This window comes from Agelaius tricolor, unplaced genomic scaffold (assembly GCF_023055355.1).
Source record: "Agelaius tricolor isolate 1412-34295 unplaced genomic scaffold, bAgeTri1.0.p SCAF_10, whole genome shotgun sequence".
NCBI classification, from domain to species: Eukaryota; Metazoa; Chordata; class Aves; order Passeriformes; family Icteridae; genus Agelaius; species Agelaius tricolor.
The window spans coordinates 13,338,137-13,357,303 of record NW_027269270.1 but is presented as its reverse complement, the minus strand read 5'-3'; the positions used below and the strand labels follow the sequence as shown (position 1 = coordinate 13,357,303).

General features: G+C 38.1%; 1 protein-coding gene across 1 annotated transcript in view; it reads right to left on the bottom strand.

Annotated features, from left to right (window-relative positions):
- Window positions 1–19,167, bottom strand: part of TTN (titin) — a 235,038-nt gene that overhangs the window by 99,350 nt on the left and 116,521 nt on the right. Inside the window, 19 exon segments of the mRNA XM_071434272.1 lie at window positions 127–132; window positions 330–380; window positions 4,142–4,219; window positions 4,544–4,597; window positions 5,577–5,681; window positions 6,599–6,679; window positions 7,598–7,672; window positions 8,208–8,306; window positions 8,818–8,901; window positions 10,156–10,392; window positions 10,563–10,673; window positions 11,283–11,366; window positions 12,319–12,402; window positions 12,657–12,782; window positions 13,135–13,245; window positions 13,855–13,938; window positions 15,872–17,632; window positions 18,411–18,533; window positions 18,861–18,944. Coding sequence (XP_071290373.1) covers window positions 127–132; window positions 330–380; window positions 4,142–4,219; window positions 4,544–4,597; window positions 5,577–5,681; window positions 6,599–6,679; window positions 7,598–7,672; window positions 8,208–8,306; window positions 8,818–8,901; window positions 10,156–10,392; window positions 10,563–10,673; window positions 11,283–11,366; window positions 12,319–12,402; window positions 12,657–12,782; window positions 13,135–13,245; window positions 13,855–13,938; window positions 15,872–17,632; window positions 18,411–18,533; window positions 18,861–18,944 — 3,438 coding nt within the window.

Here is a 19,167-nt window from a genome sequence, read left to right as displayed (position 1 = left end):
TGGTGTTATGTTCAGTATATAAAGCAGGGAAAGAAGAAGGTGGGGGGAGGAGGAGGGCGTTCAGATTTATGACATTTGCCCTTCAAGGGATGGAAGGACATCCCGCTGTCCTGCATATGGGTGAACACATCCCTGCTCATGGGAAGCAGAGAGTGAATTCCTTACCTTGCTTTGCTTGTGTGCTCTGCTTTTGCTTAATCTGTGAGTTTTCTCGATTTAACCCTTATTCTTTCCTCCTTCCCACTATAAGGGAGTGAGTGAGTTGCTGTTTGGGGCCTGATTGCCAGCTGGAGTTAGACCATGACAAGGTATTGCTTGTAATATCCTACCTTTGACTGGACTGATACCCTTCGGAGATTCTTCTTTTGGTGGCTTGGCCTCTGAAGTAGAACAGCAAGATTATTAGAAATGTAGTTAAATAAACATACTTACTAAAACTAAGACAAGTATTTATTTTATATATCAGATTTTTTCTTCTTTTAGTTACCTACACATAAAAGGGGAGGAAAGGATATAAATATATCTATTTTTATAGAGTGTATACTGTTTATATCTCAATAGTAAGTTCAATATCCTGAAGTATGGGAATGACCTATCCAGCAGCAGAGCCTAACAGGCAACTTAAAATCTCCTATTTCCTTATTGTGGTGTCCTGCCCATAATTTGTGAAATTCTGTCATTCCTTGACAAAATAGTTTAAGTGCCTATTAAAATTATATGAGTTTTTTTTTTTTTAAACCCACACAATTTTACTAATGAACACCACAAAAATATAAGCTGTGTAAATTAAATATATATTTCAGGACAATGCAGTACTTTTACAAGTGAGGGATGTCCTGTTAGTAACCTAATTTGTGATGAATCATTACTGACTTTTGAAAATATTACCTGTGCTATGAAGCCTCTGGTTACCTTTTTGTGAAGGGAAATATGAAAGATACTTTTAATGGGAGAACGATATGAATGAAATGCAGGACAGATTTTGTTGCAATGGATGGAAAAACGAATACTAGAAAAAAAGTGTGAGTTTTGCTGAGAAGACAATGGCACACACAACGATTTATGAAGTCTCAGAAAAGTGTAAGACCAAGACAATGAACAGTGATCACACAGCTGTGTGTACAGACAGGTAAGACAAACATGTGAAGAGTGGCTGAATGCCAGTAAAGCCAGCTGACAGACTTGATGGAATTGCGAATGGTGTTACTAAAACACAATGGCAGGTGGCACTCTCCTGAAGCAAATGGTACAAGCACTTCGTGGAAGAATTTGGCATCAGTCTTCCTCACCTCGCTTTGCACGAGACTTTGCTGGAACATCCAGAACCTCACGCGATTCTCCAGGTGCATCCAAATTCTTATTTTCACTCTCAAGTCCAGAGGCCTGCTCAGTCAGGTGAGCAGGTTCTGATTTCTGGTATTCTTTCTCTCCTTCTGCTTTCTTTGAAGTTATTACCTTACCTATGCTTGAGGAATGAGTATCTTCTCCATTTGCAAGGATCCCTTTGCTTGATGATACTTTGTCTATGAGCTTTCCCTTCTCTTTTTTCATGGTACTAGATGTGCTTTTTCCAATGCCATGTTCAGGTGATGCTTTTTCATCTGAAATACCTTCTGTAGATTGCTTTTCTTCAATTTTACCTTTTCTGCTTTTGTTAGCCAGAGTTTCTTTATGTTCATCCGGAAGGGTATGAACTTGAATTTGTTTTTCATCTTGACTTTGTGGTGGCTGAATAGCAACTTTCTTTACTGACTCAGATATGATTCCCTTTTGATGTTCTCCTGTGGAAACTTCACTTCCCATCCCTCCTGTAATCACGGTATCAAATTCTTTTTCCACGGGTAGACTTTCAGGGGCATTTGACAGCCTAATTTTGCCTTTTTTTAGGTGGGTGCTGAAGATAATTTTTTCTTCCTTCTCTGGTAAAATCTTCTTGCCTGTGTTTTCATCACTTAGGAGTGCTTTCTCAGTCAACAATTGTCCTAAACCCTCCTCATAATGAGCTTCTTTCTCTGTAGAGCATTTTTCTCTTGCTTTAATTTCTACTACTTCTGACTTAAGAACAGATGGTTTAAAGACGGTGTGAGGTTTTTCTCCAGGAACTTCCTCATCTTCTGTGGGGTGTTCTAGGTCAACATCTTTTCTCAATCCTGGCTGAGCCTCCTCAGACAGGTCTAAGGAATGTACTTCTGCTGATGTAAAATCCAGATTCTTACCTTTCTCATCACCTTGAATATCTTCCATTTTCTTTGCTTCTTTGTTAAGAATCTTATCTATAGCAATTTCAGGTACTGTGCCACCTGATTGCTTCAGCCTCTGAATTTTACTTTGTATGCCATGTCCCTTCATGGATTCACCAAGAGGAATTTCATCTTTCTCTGGAGTAAAACCTCCTCTCTCATCTTCATTTCTAAGCTGAGAAGTTTCAGCTATGTCTGCCTCTATGATATCCTGTACAAATGAAGTTTTATCCTTAATATGAAATTTTTCAGGTTGCAAACCTTTTTTTGTTTTTTTCTCTTTTCCTAGAAGTCCTTTCTGGTCCCTAGGCTGAACTGGCTTTCTGGGTTTAGGTACACAAGTTGACTCAATTTCTTCTTTTTCATGGCTGGGAATCTCTCCTTCATGAAGAACACTAAGCTTTTCGGAGACCTTCTCTATGGCATCCTCCTTATGAACAAGCAATTTAATTTCATCTTCCCTTTCTTCTCCAGAATCTCTTTCCACATGTTCAGATATTATAGAAATCAATTTCACTTCCTCATCAGGTAGTGGTAGTTCCTCCTTTGTGTAAGTAATGTGATCTATATCAACTTTAAATTTCTCACCTGTAAGAGCAGTCTTTTCTGAAACTACAGGTGTCATTTCTGGTTCCTCTTCCTCAGAAGCCAGGACAAAATATTTAAGAGATACTTTCTCCTGATCCTCTGTCTCTGAATTCAGTATTCCACCAGCTGTTTCCAGTGAGATTTTATACTCAAGCGGCTCTATGGCCGGAACTGTCTCCTTAGGACTTACTTTCTCTTTCACATACAAGCTTTTTTCAACTGAAATCTTCTTCAACACAATTGACTCAGGCTTTTCTTCTTCCACTGGAGGCATTTTAACTCTATGTTTTAGTACAGATGGTGCATCAGGCCTTTCTGCAGCTACAAAGGTTTCATAGGTAATTTAGAGAGTAAAAATCCATAAGAATAAGAATCAGGAAGAATACATTTAAGACAAATTTTACAAAGATACCTGAAATAAAATGAACATAGAACACTTCTCTACACAACAGAAACTTAAAACACAACCACAAAACAAAGGTAAGAACAGCACCCATGAACAGAAACCTAAGTAAACCACTCTTAGCAGTTAGACACTGTTTAAATCCAGTGTAGGTTAAACGTAGCAGAAATGACAGCTATCTGGTCACTGACACAAAACAGGTTAATTGTGCCACTGCAGACTGCATAACCAGATCAATGGCCAAGAGACTTTAATAATTTGGCTTCTCAAATGCCCAAGATCTGAGCTCTACTGCAACATGAAGCCCTTTGAATGGTGGGCAAGCAGAATGGACATCAGCTCTGCTGGTGGAGCACAGTGCTTCAGTTCCCTGAGTGTTTCAGAGAAAATGGAACCATCCCAGCTCTTTTTTTTTTTTTTCACAGCAGGCTTTGTTCCAGGGTCCTAAGCACAGCAGACAGAAGTAGCAATACTCTAATTCTTCAACATCACTGTTGGTTTTTCTCGGGGCTTCAATGACAAATCAAAAGCAGGAAACGAAACAACACAACAATTATTTAGAAACGTGTAACTTTTGTCTACACAGAAAATACAAGATGCAATTCATATAACACATATCAGGACATGAGGAACATCAAGAAAACAACAAAATACACAAATTTCATAGTAGGACAACAAATAAAGACACACATATTACTATCCAGACAAAAGAGCACAGATTGGTCTCCATAGTATATCAGTTTTTGTTTTAAATTAGGTGACAGCACCTAGAATAACAAATACTTGAATAGGACCTCAAATCTTCCTGTAATGAATGAGTTATTGTACAGCTCTTCTCTCTTTTTATACTGAAAGTATTTATGTATGTCAGAGAAAATCCTTCTAAATAGCATAGAATACATATAAATACCTGCTTTCTTTCCAACAACTGGAGCTGTCACTGGAGCAGTAACAGCGGGTTCTTCAGCTGGTTTTGGAGATTTTAGAGCTGCATGGGAGAAAAAAGTTTTAATACATTACTTTAAGTATGATATTGTTTAAAGTGTTTTGTAGATAGTAGGAAAGTTCTATTCTTCTTAATTCTAAAGGCCTTTGTGTGGACACTTTTAGTATTCTGCTGCACAAGGTGCTGAATTATATTGTCAAAGATGTGCTTTTGCCAAGAAAGGTTGGACCAGATTACGCGTGAAGTCACCTTCCAACCTGGTATTCTATGATTCTATGAACATCCTTTGAGCAAGAAGTCCCTGAATGGAAAATACTAGACACACAAGAGAATCTTCACCAGTATTCACAACTAAAGAATTCTTACCTACTACAGGTTTAGGTTCGGGCCCAGGAACTGGGACAGATGCTTGCTTAGTTTCTGCCATTTCAAACACAGAAATTACAAGTAGGTTAGTTTACATTTTTTTGCAAACACATTGAGCATTAGAAGTTAGGATAAACAACACACAGAGAGCTAAATGAAGACAGAATTCATTGGTTTCTATTTTATTGTGCCAAAAAGCAAGAAATTACCTTGAGATTAACTATTGTAAAGCAAGATTGTAAACAATGAAAAAAGATGACTTTTTCAAGCATTGAAGAATAAAGACAACAAGAAATCCAGAAGACTGCAAAATGGTTAATGAGGACACAGTAGTCATGACAGACTGGAGGACAGTAATGCATTATGTTAATATAGCATGATATTCAGCACTGAATATTGTTTAGTTGCTGCAGTAAGGAAAAAGAGCACCACACAGTTGTACCTTTTGTTGGTTCAAGCACAGGTTTCTCCTCTTTTTTTATGGCAGGTATCTCAGTTTTCTTTGTAGGAACTTCTGGGACTTTAAAATAATATTTTTATTTTTTAAGATATATTAAAACACCTTAAATCCCTAAATAGAATACCCTGAAGTGTATTTAAAAGCTTTCATTGTTTTTACATGTAACCAGTTTCAGATGTTCATAAGGTTTAGGAACATACATTTCTTAGAGTAAGATTTGAGTAAATTAGAAACTATAAATGGGTAAAAGGACACATACTTGTAAAATGTTACCTAAAAATTGCTTGGATTAACTGTTTTGCTGTAGTTATGTTTTATCAGTATTATATAAAATATTTTTAAAGCTCTTTTCTATACACAATGAAGATTGAGAAACAGTCCCAAAATACAGAATTCAGACTCAAATGTGGATGTCAAACTTGGTTGTGCATCCAGGCGAGTTGCACATTTAGGCCAATGCAAGCTATCTTTTAAGACACCAGTTTCATTCCTGAACTTAAGAAAACACTACTTAATAGTAGGATTAACAAAAAAAAAGTATTTCAATATATATATTTGATAGTAATCTGGTACCTTCAGGTTTCTTAATTTTTTCTATTGGTGTAGGTACTGGTTTAACTTCTGGTTTAGGCTCTTTTTCTGGTTTAGGTTCTTCCTCTTCAGGTTTCTTTTTAAGAACTTCAAAAGAAAAGAAATCTCAGTTTTTAAAGCACAGGCAAACAAAAGAATAAGACATTGAACAAGACAAAGATTAAAACATCAGTCATAAAGAAAATAATATATATAGCTCAATAGAAATGGAAGATTTGTGTAACTATTCAAGATACTATTCTGAAAGTAATTTAAAATTCAAGTCATCTAAGGAAAAAAGACATTTATATTAAGAGCAGTCCATTTGAGAGAAAAGATTTTAATGTTTTTTTAAATGTAATTTTAATGTAAATCCTCAAAAATTGTATTTGGAGAGCTCAAATTTATATAATGTCTGTTTTCCATTTTATTGATTTCACTTGATTTTGTCCTCTCAGTTCTCCATCTTGGGTATGTAATGACACTCTCATCTGAAAAATGGAGTATTATATTTTTTTTACGTTGTCTGAAATTTAAAGGTACAAGGTACACAAACATGAATCATCCCTCTGTGGTATTCCAAAGAGAATTGGAGTTAATGCTTCATCTTTCTAAGCAACAGTTGAGCACAAAATGATTCAGAGTGCTCCAGACTTTGCAGGAAATGGGATGATGTCCAATAGTACCATGGGGTTCTGTGATCTGTGTGGTACTTTTGAGAAAACCACAAAAGAGAATACATAGACTACACATGTAACTTTAATAACATTTACACTGTGGGCAGTGGAAGACTCTCAAGTCTAGTACAAAGAGCTAAGAAAAACAGAACAGAGAGAGAGAGGGAACCGGATTTTCATTGTTCTGCTCTGTTTTCATTGCAGATCCTTGGTATCTGAGAGACTTTCAGGCTACCCCCTTCCTCCCTGCAACTACAACTGCTTTTCCCAAGAAACAGACATCAGATAGATTTATGCTGGTCAATGTTAAAATGCTGGGTTTTTAAAAACAGACCCAAGTTACTATACCTCTTTTCAAAACAACTTCTTCTTTTGGTGGGGGAGTAGGCTCAGGAATTATTTTGCGAGGTTTCTTTACAAGTCCAGGCACTTAAAAGAATATTATTCCAGATTTTATTATAGGTTTATAACAGCAGTAAGAGTTAACCAACAGCTAGTATGTCCAAACACACAAATCAAATACTAGTCCACTACTGAATATTAAAATCAAAGGTTAAACTGTTGCTATTGAAGCCAATAGTTTTAATATATTTTCTATATAATTTGCATACAGCTGTCATCTAAGCTTATGGATAAAGAGAAAGTTTTCATACAAATCAACAGATGAGAAGTATGGTTTGAGAAAACTGTAAAGGTTGTGTATTCAAGAATAATCATCATCATAACATTTTTATTTCCTCGTCCTCTTTCACTATAGGCTTATGTTACATATCTATTCTTAAGAGCTATCTGTCTGTGATATTCTTAAGGATCCACTTTAATCTCTAAACATGGGACAGCATTAAGAAGGAATGTCCACTGCTTAGCTTATCTTAAACTCCAGGACATATGAATAATATAAAGGCATACCTGTGAAGTGGCTGGCTCAATACATTATTCATTCCCTTCTCTAGACTAAAGTGTCCTCTCACATAAATAAGTTACATTTCAGAAAAATAATAAACTAAGTATGTTGAAACAATGGTGTATACATTTAAAGAGTATTTTATTTTTTATTCGTATCTAAGCAGAAAACCAAAGTGAGCACCTACACAAGTGATAAAACTCATAAAAACTCATTTTTCTGTGTTTCTGTCTCTTACATCTCACAGATTGCATAATGTATGATTAAAGTGGACATAAATATAACACAAACACATATGCCCAAGATGGGTATGCATGTTGAGCATTCTAACATAGACAGTGTTTTGATACATTTGAGGAAATTAAACAAGAAGATACTAAGACCTACAACTTTGGGGTCATGAGAGGATTATTTTAAGCTAGAGTCTTATATTAGCTAGGTACCTTTAGCAGGTGGAGGTTCCAATTTCGGAGGCTCACCAGGTTTTGCAGCCACAACTTTCTTCCTTGCCTCAGGAGCTTTAAAGAAAATTATTTGAATTTTACAACACATATTAGACTCCAAAAAGAAAGGACTGTTCTAAAAAATCCGAACACCTCATTAATAGTATTGATGTAAAAGAAGGAGAAAAGCTGCAAAGCTAAGATCCTTGCTGATTAACTGTTTAGAAAAAGTCAGATGGTCTGTAGGAAGCACAATTGATCTGAAACCCGTGGTCATATAACACCAGCAAATTATTGCTGGGGATTCTTTTCATTTTTAAGAATATGTTAAGGGGGAAGAATTATGTTAGGGATAGAAGAATGTGTTAACTTGATTAAAATGGTTTTAATAATTTTTTTACCCGTAATAATTGAAAAGAACCCATGTAAACGCTGATAAAAAATCATGATGGACTGAGCATTAGTGAGGCGCACCATTAAAATATAGTACATTAGAAAAGAAATAAAAAAGACACAAAATTATAGTCTAAAAGCATGCTTTTCAAGGTTCATCAGTATAATTTTAAAAGATTGAGTTTCCACCATTATTTATGGCTTCAGATGATTATACCTTTAAGTAGATCTTTTGCCAGTTTAATATCTTCTTTTGGAGCAGGTGGTGGTGGTGGTGGTTTTCGCTTTTCAGGGATCTTCTTTTCAGGTTGCGGCACTTTAAATAACATTAGGCAGATTTAGAATAAATTTCCTATGATGGTGGTTATGAGAAGAGTAGTACAAACCTAAAGACCACCATTTTCCATTTCCAGTGAAGCCAGTGAAAAAATGTCATTGAATTAAATGGGAGTATGAAAGAGCCTTAGGTTACTGCTTTGAGTCATGCACACAATACAAATATCCAAGCTGACTTTAAAAAGCATGTTAATAACATGAGAACAAAAGTAGAAAACCAAATGATGGGAAGACTCTTATGGACAAGAAACAAAATGAAAGCATTTAAAATAATCTTCAGGCTGTACTTAGAGTTAAATGATCAGAAAAACTTCCAGAACACAACAATGGAAGAATCACAGAAAGACCTACAATGCAGAGGTGACCTACAAGACACAGGCACATGTGTGAAAAATGAGAGAGCAAGAAAAATCTGCACATGATGATGATGATGATGATGATGATGATGAAAGAAAGGTCTGTGGCAGCCTCTAGGGAAGTACTTGGTATACCTTCAACTGGTAAGGCTTCTTCAACTTCTACAACTGGAATTTCTTCTGCTTCTTCAGGCTCAATCTCCTTTATGATTTCATATTCTTTAAAGAATATTGACAACTGGTGTAAGTTTTCAATTATAAGATTGTTTCACATGAACAGTTATACAGATATAACTAAAATCTACTTCAACAGACACAGACAAATACACGTTAGGATAAGTAATCATTCTATCTGTTACCTTTGCAGTTAATGCAAGATTTTGAAAACCACTTTCTTTCTAAGCATGTGTGAAGCTTGTATGAAGGACAGAATTTTTTATGTATAAAATATAAGCTAAACATTAAATTTGTGGATGAGTTACCATAACAGGAAAGAATAAAAATGTCAATGCTCTCAATTAATTCAAGATTATAACAGCAACATAAATAATAACTTTTGAGAGACTCCAATTTAGTGGAAACTTAATATTATCTTAAAAAGAGACATATCCTGTGCAGGAGCGTATATTTTACTTCCAGATATGAAGATATACTAACAGATACAAGAAATATTGACTAGTATAATCTAAAATATGACGTGGGCAACTTACAAACATCACAATGGGAGAAAAAGGAAAATGTTTACGTTAAAGCTTATACTCAGAAGAACGGGACAAAGGATTGTTCTTAGAGTGAAGTCTAGGGTAGCACAAACCTTCACTTGGTAGTGATTCAGGTATTTTAGGAATAGGAAAAGGTACTTTCTCCTCTGAGACAGGTTTCTTGGGTACCTCAGCCACTTTAAAAAAAAATATTAGGTTTCTTTTATTTTTGTGTACATAAATGTACATATGAAACATAAAAAGACAAGGACATCTAGCACACACAAAATCACAGTAACAGTAGCCATAACCATGAAAGGCTGCGCTCCAGTCTTTCTCAAGGCATGCTACATTCAACTGACAAATTTTATAGACGCAGCTATGAATAAAGAAAGGAGAGAGTATAGAAAACATTTATTCTCAGGAGATGCCTCCTGGCAATATGTACCTTTGGTTGGAGGAAGCTCTGGTTTTTCTAATTGTGGCTTTTTAGGTGTTGTAAGAGGCACTTTCTCCTCTGGGACAGTTCTCTCTTGCACTTCAGTTTCTTTAAAGATATTAGTAAATGTTAATTTTTTTGAATATTAAGACACATATATATATAAATAACAGGGAAAAGTGCAATGACTAAAAAGAGGAGAGCATACAAAACATGAAGAATAATAAATTTAAGCATCAGATTATTCATCTGGCACTGTATGCATCGGTGAAACAAGGGGAAAGGTATTCAGAGAAAAGAGATAAGGAGATGTTCAGTCACTGATGTATGTACCTTTAACTGAAGGAACTTCATGTTTTTTAAGGACAGGCACAGGCTCTGGTTCCTTGGGTACAGCCACAGGTTTCTTGGGTACAGCCACAGGTTTCTTGGGCACAGCCACAGGTTTCTTTGGCACAGCCACAGGTTTCTTGGGCACAGCCACAGGTTTCTTGGGCACAGCCACAGGCTTTTGAGGAATAACAACTGGCACCTCCTCTTCTGCCTCTTCCTCCTCAATCACCTCAGGGACTTTAAAGATATTAGATCTGTTTACCTGACTGAGCTTAATGTTATGCAAACAGACAAAATGACAGAATGCTGCTCTCAGCCCTCCCACAAAAGTGCAGGGGGGCAAAGAACGCTGAGCCCTGCAGCAGTGTGCAGGGCATGGCAGGCTCTTGCAGGACACCACCCTATACCTTCAGCTGGAGAGACTTCTGGCTCTCCAGGCTCAGCAACTGCTGCCGCCTCTTCTGCTGCTTCCACCTCTTCCTCCTCTTCCAGGACCTCAGCTTCAGGCATCTCAGGCACTTCAAAGATATTAGTGCATTTACTTTTACATAGCTGAGAAGACATGGCAAGAAGGAGCAACAGCCAGGGTGACACAGACACAGAACACCACAGCAGCCAGCTCAGACCCTCACACACCACGCAGCAGCACCCCTGTCCCAGCACACACAGCCTTGGCAGTCTCAGTCAGGGAACAGAGACAGGCCAGGAGAGGGTAGGACAAGGCTTAGGAGAAGAGGATTCAGTACATTCTGTGTTAAGTTATCCATGAGGACGGGTACCTCTGGGTGCTGGAAGCTCTGGTGCTTTGGCAGAGGGCACAGGTAGTTTTTCCTCACGAGCAGCCTTCCGGGGCACCTCGGGTGCTTCAAAGATATTAGTAGCAGTCAGTTTGGTCCACACAACAGGAGGATGCACAGTGACATGGAGACTGCAGATGCACTCATGAAGGGGAACCAAAGTGGTCTCACAGCATCAACCTCTCTCTCTCACTGGCTCACACACACAAACTCCCACAGGGCAGACATTTCAGGAAATCACCAATGAACAGAACAACAAGAAACATCAGAAATAACATGTAAGACAATAAGGACAGTCTCATTTGGACTGATGCACAAAGCCACAGGTACCTCGAACTGCTGCTGGTTCTGGCTGTTTGGGCACAGTTACAGGTGTAGGCTCTTCCAGAGCGCCTTTCTTGGGCACCTTGGGAACTTCAAAGATATTAGTGTATTTTAGTTTTGTGGGCACTGCAGATGGCTATGTAACAATACAGCAACCAGTAGTAAATGCACACAGTCTTTTTTGAGAAAGTGCTGTGGTTACATTCAGCCATCAGCTCTGCTTTGCTTCCAACCTGTGGAATGACCAGGGTGTCCAAGACATCCCACAGGAGATGGGAAATCTGTGTGTGGTCTTTGTTTCTTGGTCGGGGTGGAAATGTAGAAAGTATATCTGGCTTCTTAGTAACAGATGATCAGAGATTTATTTGTGGAATCCTAGTGAATTTGTGTATCAGCCAATATAATTCACGACTACTTTGTCATTGCAACTTTTTTTTAGGAAATACCAATTGATTTATCATCACCATCTGTTTTATCCCCTATCAATTATTTCCATTCTTCACACCTCCTCCTAACTTTTTATGTTCCACAGTTCCTTTCATTTTAATTCTATTGTAGAAATGGATATACTTCTTGTACTTCTCTCTTCTTTTATTTGTTCTATTAATGTGTTAATAAGATAATCACTAGATATATCCAGTCCTTTGCTAGCAGAAATTCCTCAAGTACATTGGCATTATCTTACTTTTAAAGAGGTAGAGAACTTATTCTGCTGCTGTCATTTATTAGAAGCCTCAGGGATGCAATGCTTCTTTTTTAAAGCTCAAGACTTATTTTCAGGCTCTTCTTCAGAAAAAACAGCTATTCTGTTTAAACTAAACAGTCAATAAATGTTAATTCTTAAACTGTACTAAAAATTCAGTAAGCTAGAGATATTTTTTCAAGGAATTAAATCTAGTTTTTCTGCTATGTTTTTGACACTACACATTGCACTTCATCTTTCTTAGGCACCTATCTCTGATCACCATCAAAAAATTAGTTAAACTGAAGTCCAGAAAAGCAAGTTTTTTTTTCTAATGATGATACTAATAGTGACCTGTACCTTTGGCTGGTGGTGGTTCTGGTTGTTTGGGTACTGCAACAGGCATCTTTTCTTGTGGGACAGCTTTCTTGGGCACCTTGAGCACTTTAAAGATATTATTGCATCTTAATTTCACAGTTAAATTAGTAGGAAAGATCATAAGACTCAATCAAAGAGTTTAGATATTTTTAAGCACAATAAAATTCCTCTAGTGACGGGTTGGTTAGTCATGCACAAAGATTGGTCCAGGAGAGGTTATGGGTCAAGGACAAACAACAAATCTTACACAAAAGAAGGGATAGCAAATGAAAATATTAATCAATACAGTAAAATAAAAAACCTCTCTCCCAAAGATATACCTTTAGCTTCAGGAGGTTCTGGTTTCTTTGGCACAGCCACAGGTTTCTTGGGCACAGCCACAGGTTTTGGGGGAACGACCACTGGCACCTCTTCTTCTGCCTCTTCCGCCTCAATCACCTCAGGCACTTTAAAGAAATTAGACCCATTTACTTGACAGAGCTTAAGGTCAGCAAACAGGCAGATGGCAAAGCAGGAAAGGAGGAAAGTGAACACTTGACTGACTACCAGGGTGTCCTCTTCAGCCAATCACTCCTGCTTAAGGCGGACAAGCCACAAAGAGCAGAAGTATGGGCTTACTGAGAGGGGGGTTTCTGGAAAACCCCACCCTCTCTCGAGGGGAGTATGCCGACACACAGAGATACAAAATGACAGAATGCTGCTCTCAGCCCTCCCACAAAAGTGCAGGGGGGCAAAGAACGCTGAGCCCTGCAGCAGTGTGCAGGGCATGGCAGGCTCTTGCAGGACACCACCCTATACCTTCAGCTGGAGAGACTTCTGGCTCTCCAGGCTCAGCAACTGCTGCCGCCTCTTCTGCTGCTTCCACCTCTTCCTCCTCTTCCAGGACCTCAGCTTCAGGCACCTCAGGCACTTCAAAGATATTAGTGCATTTACTTTTACATAGCTGAGAAGACATGGCAAGAAGGAACAACAGCCAGGGTGACACAGACACAGAACATCACAGCAGCCAGCTCAGACCCTCACACACCACGCAGCAGCACCCCTGTCCCAGCACACACAGCCTTGGCAGTCTCAGTCAGGGAACAGAGACAGGCCAGGAGAGGGTAGGACAAGGCTTAGGAGAAGAGGATTCAGTACATTCTGTGTTAAGTTATCCATGAGGACGGGTACCTCTGGGTGCTGGAAGCTCTGGTGCTTTGGCAGAGGGCACAGGTAGTTTTTCCTCACGAGCAGCCTTCCGGGGCACCTCGGGTGCTTCAAAGATATTAGTAGCAGTCAGTTTGGTCCACACAACAGGAGGATGCACAGTGACATGGAGACTGCAGATGCACTCATGAAGGGGAACCAAAGTGGTCTCACAGCATCAACCTCTCTCTCTCACTGGCTCACACACACAAACTCCCACAGGGCAGACATTTCAGGAAATCACCAATGAACAGAACAACAAGAGACATCAGAAATAACATGTAAGACAATAAGGACAGTCTCATTTGGACTGATGCACAAAGCCACAGGTACCTCGAACTGCTGCTGGTTCTGGCTGTTTGGGCACAGTTACAGGTGTAGGCTCTTCCAGAGCACCTTTCTTGGGCACCTTGGGAACTTCAAAGATATTAGTGTATTTTAGTTTTGTGGGCACTGCAGATGGCTATGTAACAATACAGCAACCAGTAGTAAATGCACACAGTCTTTTTTGAGAAAGTGCTGTGGTTACATTCAGCCATCAGCTCTGCTTTGCTTCCAACCTGTGGAATGACCAGGGTGTCCAAGACATCCCACAGGAGATGGGAAATCTGTGTGTGGTCTTTGTTTCTTGGTCGGGGTGGAAATGTAGAAATATATAAAATATATCTGGCTTCTTAGTAACAGATGATCAGAGATTTATTTGTGGAATCCTAATGTCATGTTTCATAAATGACTGTGCTCTGTGCTGGTCAGTCATTGCCATATTTTTACTTGCCCCTTTACTATTACTATTTTCATCCTTCAGGTTGACTTCACCTTTCTTTTTCTATCTCTGCATTATCCCCCTCTGCTTTAAATTATCATATTTTCCCTCTGTCATCCCCTGGTTTTCATTCTAATCACTATATGTTGCTTATTACTGTTTTCTCTTATATTCATTTCAATTTTAAAAAAAATTATATCATGACTTTGAGATGGTACTTCATTTGAGGAATGCCTTTGTATTTCAGATGGAGAGAATCTGATGACAGAGGGAATTTTTTTTCTGGCTAGAGCTTGGGAGTTCTAAAGGAAATTAAATGATGCATCACTGCATCAATGGATAGTGTGTTCAGTTTAGTGTGTCTTTAGTAATTTTTTTGTATTTCAATTATAAATGCCTTTTTAAAGGCTCACTGTCTTACATGCTGACAGTAAATTTACAGCTCTTTCATGGTATTTATACAAAGTAGCAACTTTGCAAATCCCATAGTCGAAAATGTTAATGTATGACCTGAATAGAGACAAATTAGAAATAACAGTTTAAAGAAGATATTCTGCTCTGTGATACAGATACATAGAGATATTTGTGATTATTTTGCTCTATGTACTAAAACTGCCACTCTCTGTTGAAACCTTTAGTTTCTGTCTATTTTGTCTTTCCTCGTAGAATGATCAAGGTTGGAAAAAAAATTTAGAATCATCAAATCTAACTGTAAATAGAACACTGCCTAGTCCCACTAAACCATGTATGAAGCCATCCCTACTAATAATGTGAACAACTGTTTACAAACTCCTTCTCTTGCATCTATAAGATTTTGGCATTTTTTTTTGGTAGGAGGATAAACAGGAATTGATAATATCTGCTTGATATGACATAAACCTAGTATAACAAAAGTTTGGATGGTTTAAGTTGAGAAAAACATTTCACACCCCTGCACAGCAATTCATATTTGGCACATTTCTCCTACATTTTTGATATCAGAGTAAACAGTGAAACATCAATTTAAACTGATATTAATTTAAAATAACCCTAAAATGCAAATAACATCCTTTCTTATGATGATAATAGTGGTGACATGTACCTTTAGGAAGTGAAGCTTCTGTTTTTTTAGATAGAGCAGGGGGCACTTTCTTCTCTGGAGCAGTCCTCTCAGCCATCTCAGGCACTTCAAAGATATTAGTGCATTTCATTTTACAGTTACAATAAAACTGAGTATTAAATACAAAGACTGAAACACAGAGGACAACAGACTTGTTTTGAAGTAATAATTTAGCACACAATCATACTCAGTGTTAGTATCATTTAAAACAGATCAAAATGACAGACAGAACAAAAGAGGTTAAAATATTACTTAAAGAAGATTCAGTGTGATTGTCATGTATTCATGATAACACATAGCTTTGACTGATGTAGGTTTTATTTTTTTCAGGAACAGCTAGACAAATTTTCTTTTCTGGGACAGCTTTTTGGGCATTGCATGTTCTTTGAAGATATTAGTACATATTAGTTACATATATTAAGCTTCAAGATGAGCAGTGAAACAACATACTTGAGGGAAGGAAAAGAGATCCTATGCACAAGAGATACCTTTAGGCTGTGCAGCTGCTCGCTTTTTAGCAGCAACATGCTGCTCCTTTTCGGCCACCTTGGCTGGTGGTGGTTCCTCCGGTGCCAAAACCAGCTCTGGTTCTTTGGATGCCACTTCAGGCTTTGGTTTTCGAAGAGGTGTAGAAGGCTTCAGGTTTTGGGATTCTAAAACAGTTTCTGGTGCCTCAGACACCATGACAGGTTCTGGCACAAGAGGCTTTGATTTTCTGGACACTGCAGTAGGCCTTGACTTCTGGAAATCTGCAGCAAGGTCTGTTTCCTCAGCTGCTACAAACTCTGTTTTTTGGACCCGCACAAAATGTTTTGTTTTGGGGGGCACCACTACACGCTTTGATTTTTGAGTTGATTCAACTGTCTCTGACTCCTCAGACACTACTATGAGCTCATATTCCTCAGGGGCCATAAATGGTTCTGGTTTATGGGATTCTAGAACTGGCTTTTGTTCTGGGGGCTTCACACCATATTTTAGTTTTTGGGGTGGAACATCAGACTTGGGTTCCTCAGGTACCACAACAAATTCTTGTTTCTCAAGCACTACAACCTGGGCTAGTTTTTGGGATTCCACAATGGGCTTCTGTTTTGGGGGCATCACGCCATATTTTAGTTTTTCGGGTTCTACATCTGGCGTGGGTTCCTCAGGTACCACAACAAACTCTTGTTTTTCAAACACTTCCACATGTGCTACTTTTTGGAATTCCACAATGGGCTTCTGTTCTAGGGGCATCACGCCATATTTTAGTTTTTTGGGTTCTACATCAGGCTTGGGTTCCTCAGGTACCACAACAAACTCTTGTTTTTCAAGCACTTCCACATGTGCTACTTTTTGGAATTCCACAATGGGCTTCTGTTCTAGGGGCATCACACCATATTTTAGTTTTAGTTTTTGGGGCTCTACATCAGGCTTGGGTTCCTCAGGTACCACAACAAACTCTGGTTCCTCAAGTGCTACAACCTGGGCTAGTTTTTGGGATTCCACAATGAGCTTCTGTTTTGGGGGTGTCACACCATGTTTTAGTTTTTCGGGTTCTACATCAGGCTTGGGTTCCTCAGGTACCACAGCAGACTCTGGTTTCTCAGGCACTATAACACGCTTTGGTTTTTGGGATTCTACAACAGGCTTCTGTTTTGGGGGCATCACGCCATATTTTAGTTTTTTGGGTTCTACATCTGGCATGGGTTCTTCAGGTACCACAACAAACTCTTGTTTTTCAAGCACTTCCACATGTGCTACTTTTTGGAATTCCACAATGGGCTTCTGTTCTAGGGGCATCACACCATATTTTACTTTTTCGGGTTTAGCATCAGGCTTGAGTTCCTCAGGTACCTCAACAAATTCTTGTTTCTCAAGCACTACAACCTGGGCTAGTTTTTGGGATTCCACAATGGGCTTCTGTTTTGGGGGCATCACGCCATGTTTTAGTTTTTCGGGTTCTACATCAGGCTTGGGTTCCTCAGGTACCACAACAAACTCTGGTTTCTCAGGGAACACAATATGCTCTGTTTTTTGGGATGCTACAACAGATTCTGATTTTTGGTGTGTCAAAACAGTCTCAGGCTGCTCAGATGTCAGATCTGCTTTTACAGGCTTTAGTTTTCGGGCCACTCCAGCCACTTCTGGTTTTTGCGGTTCCAAAGGCTTTGCTTTCTCTTGAGGCTTTGGTGTTGCCTTTCCTGCAATGGACTTTGGTTCTTGAGGAACTGGAACAGGTACTTTCTTTTCTGGCAAAGTTGTCTTGGTTGCTTTATGTACATAAAAGATATTAGTTCTAAATTTAAGAGCTACACGGACAATCATACCAAAATTAAGCCAACCATGAAACATAAAAAGACAGTTGTGATGAAGTATTAAAAACATATCAGATATCAATCATTTATGCTGGCCTTTTAAAAGATGAATATAGAACATTTTGGCTTTTCTCTCAAGAGTACATACACACACTCTGCCTCACAAAACTCATGCTCCCATATGGAAGTACACACATGCACTAATAATATAACTTAAGATATAAGTAAAAGCCATGATAATTGTCAACAGAATGGACAGGACAAAAGATATTAATTTCACTGCAGGCAATAAGCTGAAGATTCTTTCAAGAAACAGCAGTGATGGCATCTAGTTTTTCTTGGTGGAACTGCTGGTATTTCAATTAAATTGATAACTTCTCCTCTTAGCTACTAGAATGGGTACTTTGTTTTCTTCTCCTATTATAACTTTTAAGTTATTAGCTGTGTTGGTTTTCTTGAGCACAAGCAGGTAGAATAGCAATATGCAAAAATAGTAAGAAGAACTGAAGTAGAATAATAGCAAGAATAACATACAGGCAATTCAGACATCCAATATTTGCCACTAGATTTTTTCAAAAACAACCATGTGTGTCTATTTCAAATATCTATATATATATAGATAACTAGAACAAGCAGAATTTCAAATTTCAGGAAACAGAAGGCTTGGATAATTACATGTTAAAGAAAAGAGGAAAAACATTACTTTTGTTATTTTATTAGTGTTGAGATTTACCTTCTTTTGGTGGGAGTTCTGGTTCTTCAGGTGCAGCCTCTGGTTCTGGGACAACCACAGGTTCTGGTATTTTTTGCACAGGTATTTTCTTTTCTGGAACAACTTTCTTCGGCACCTCGGGTTCTTTAAAGATATTTGTTTGTTTTAATTTCAGGAATTTGAAGAATAGGAATTAAAAAGACAATAATAGCTCCAAAGTAAAAAAATAGCTAACAGCATCAGAAAAAAGCCCACCCTTATAAACCATTTTGTTGTTGGTTTTTTTCATATTGCTTTACACACACTATTAGTAGCCACTGTCACCAGGAGCTATTCACAAAGGAAGAAGACAACACAGTTTGTAACACTTATAAAGTATACAAAAAAGCTACTAACACAAACATAAGCAAGATAATATTTGGAGAAACAGATTAATGTTTTTGTGCAGTCTTATTACTGTTGAACATATACCTTTGGCTGGTGGAGGTTCTGGTTTTTTAGGAACTTCAATGTGTATTTTTTCTTCTGAAATCACTTTCTTGGGCACCTCAGGCACTTTAAAAAAAGCAGTTAATTTTATTTATGTATGTCTGCAGTGTTCGGACATTAAGAAAAAGTAAATCTCAGGCACTTCAAAAGCATGTAATTTCTCCTTTCCCTAGAGAAAACTCTCTCTGTTGCCTCACTGAGTTACAGATGCAAAAACTACAATTGAAACAACAAAAAAATTTATAAGACATTAATAGTAAAAGTAAGTTACCATTATGTTAAAATGGTA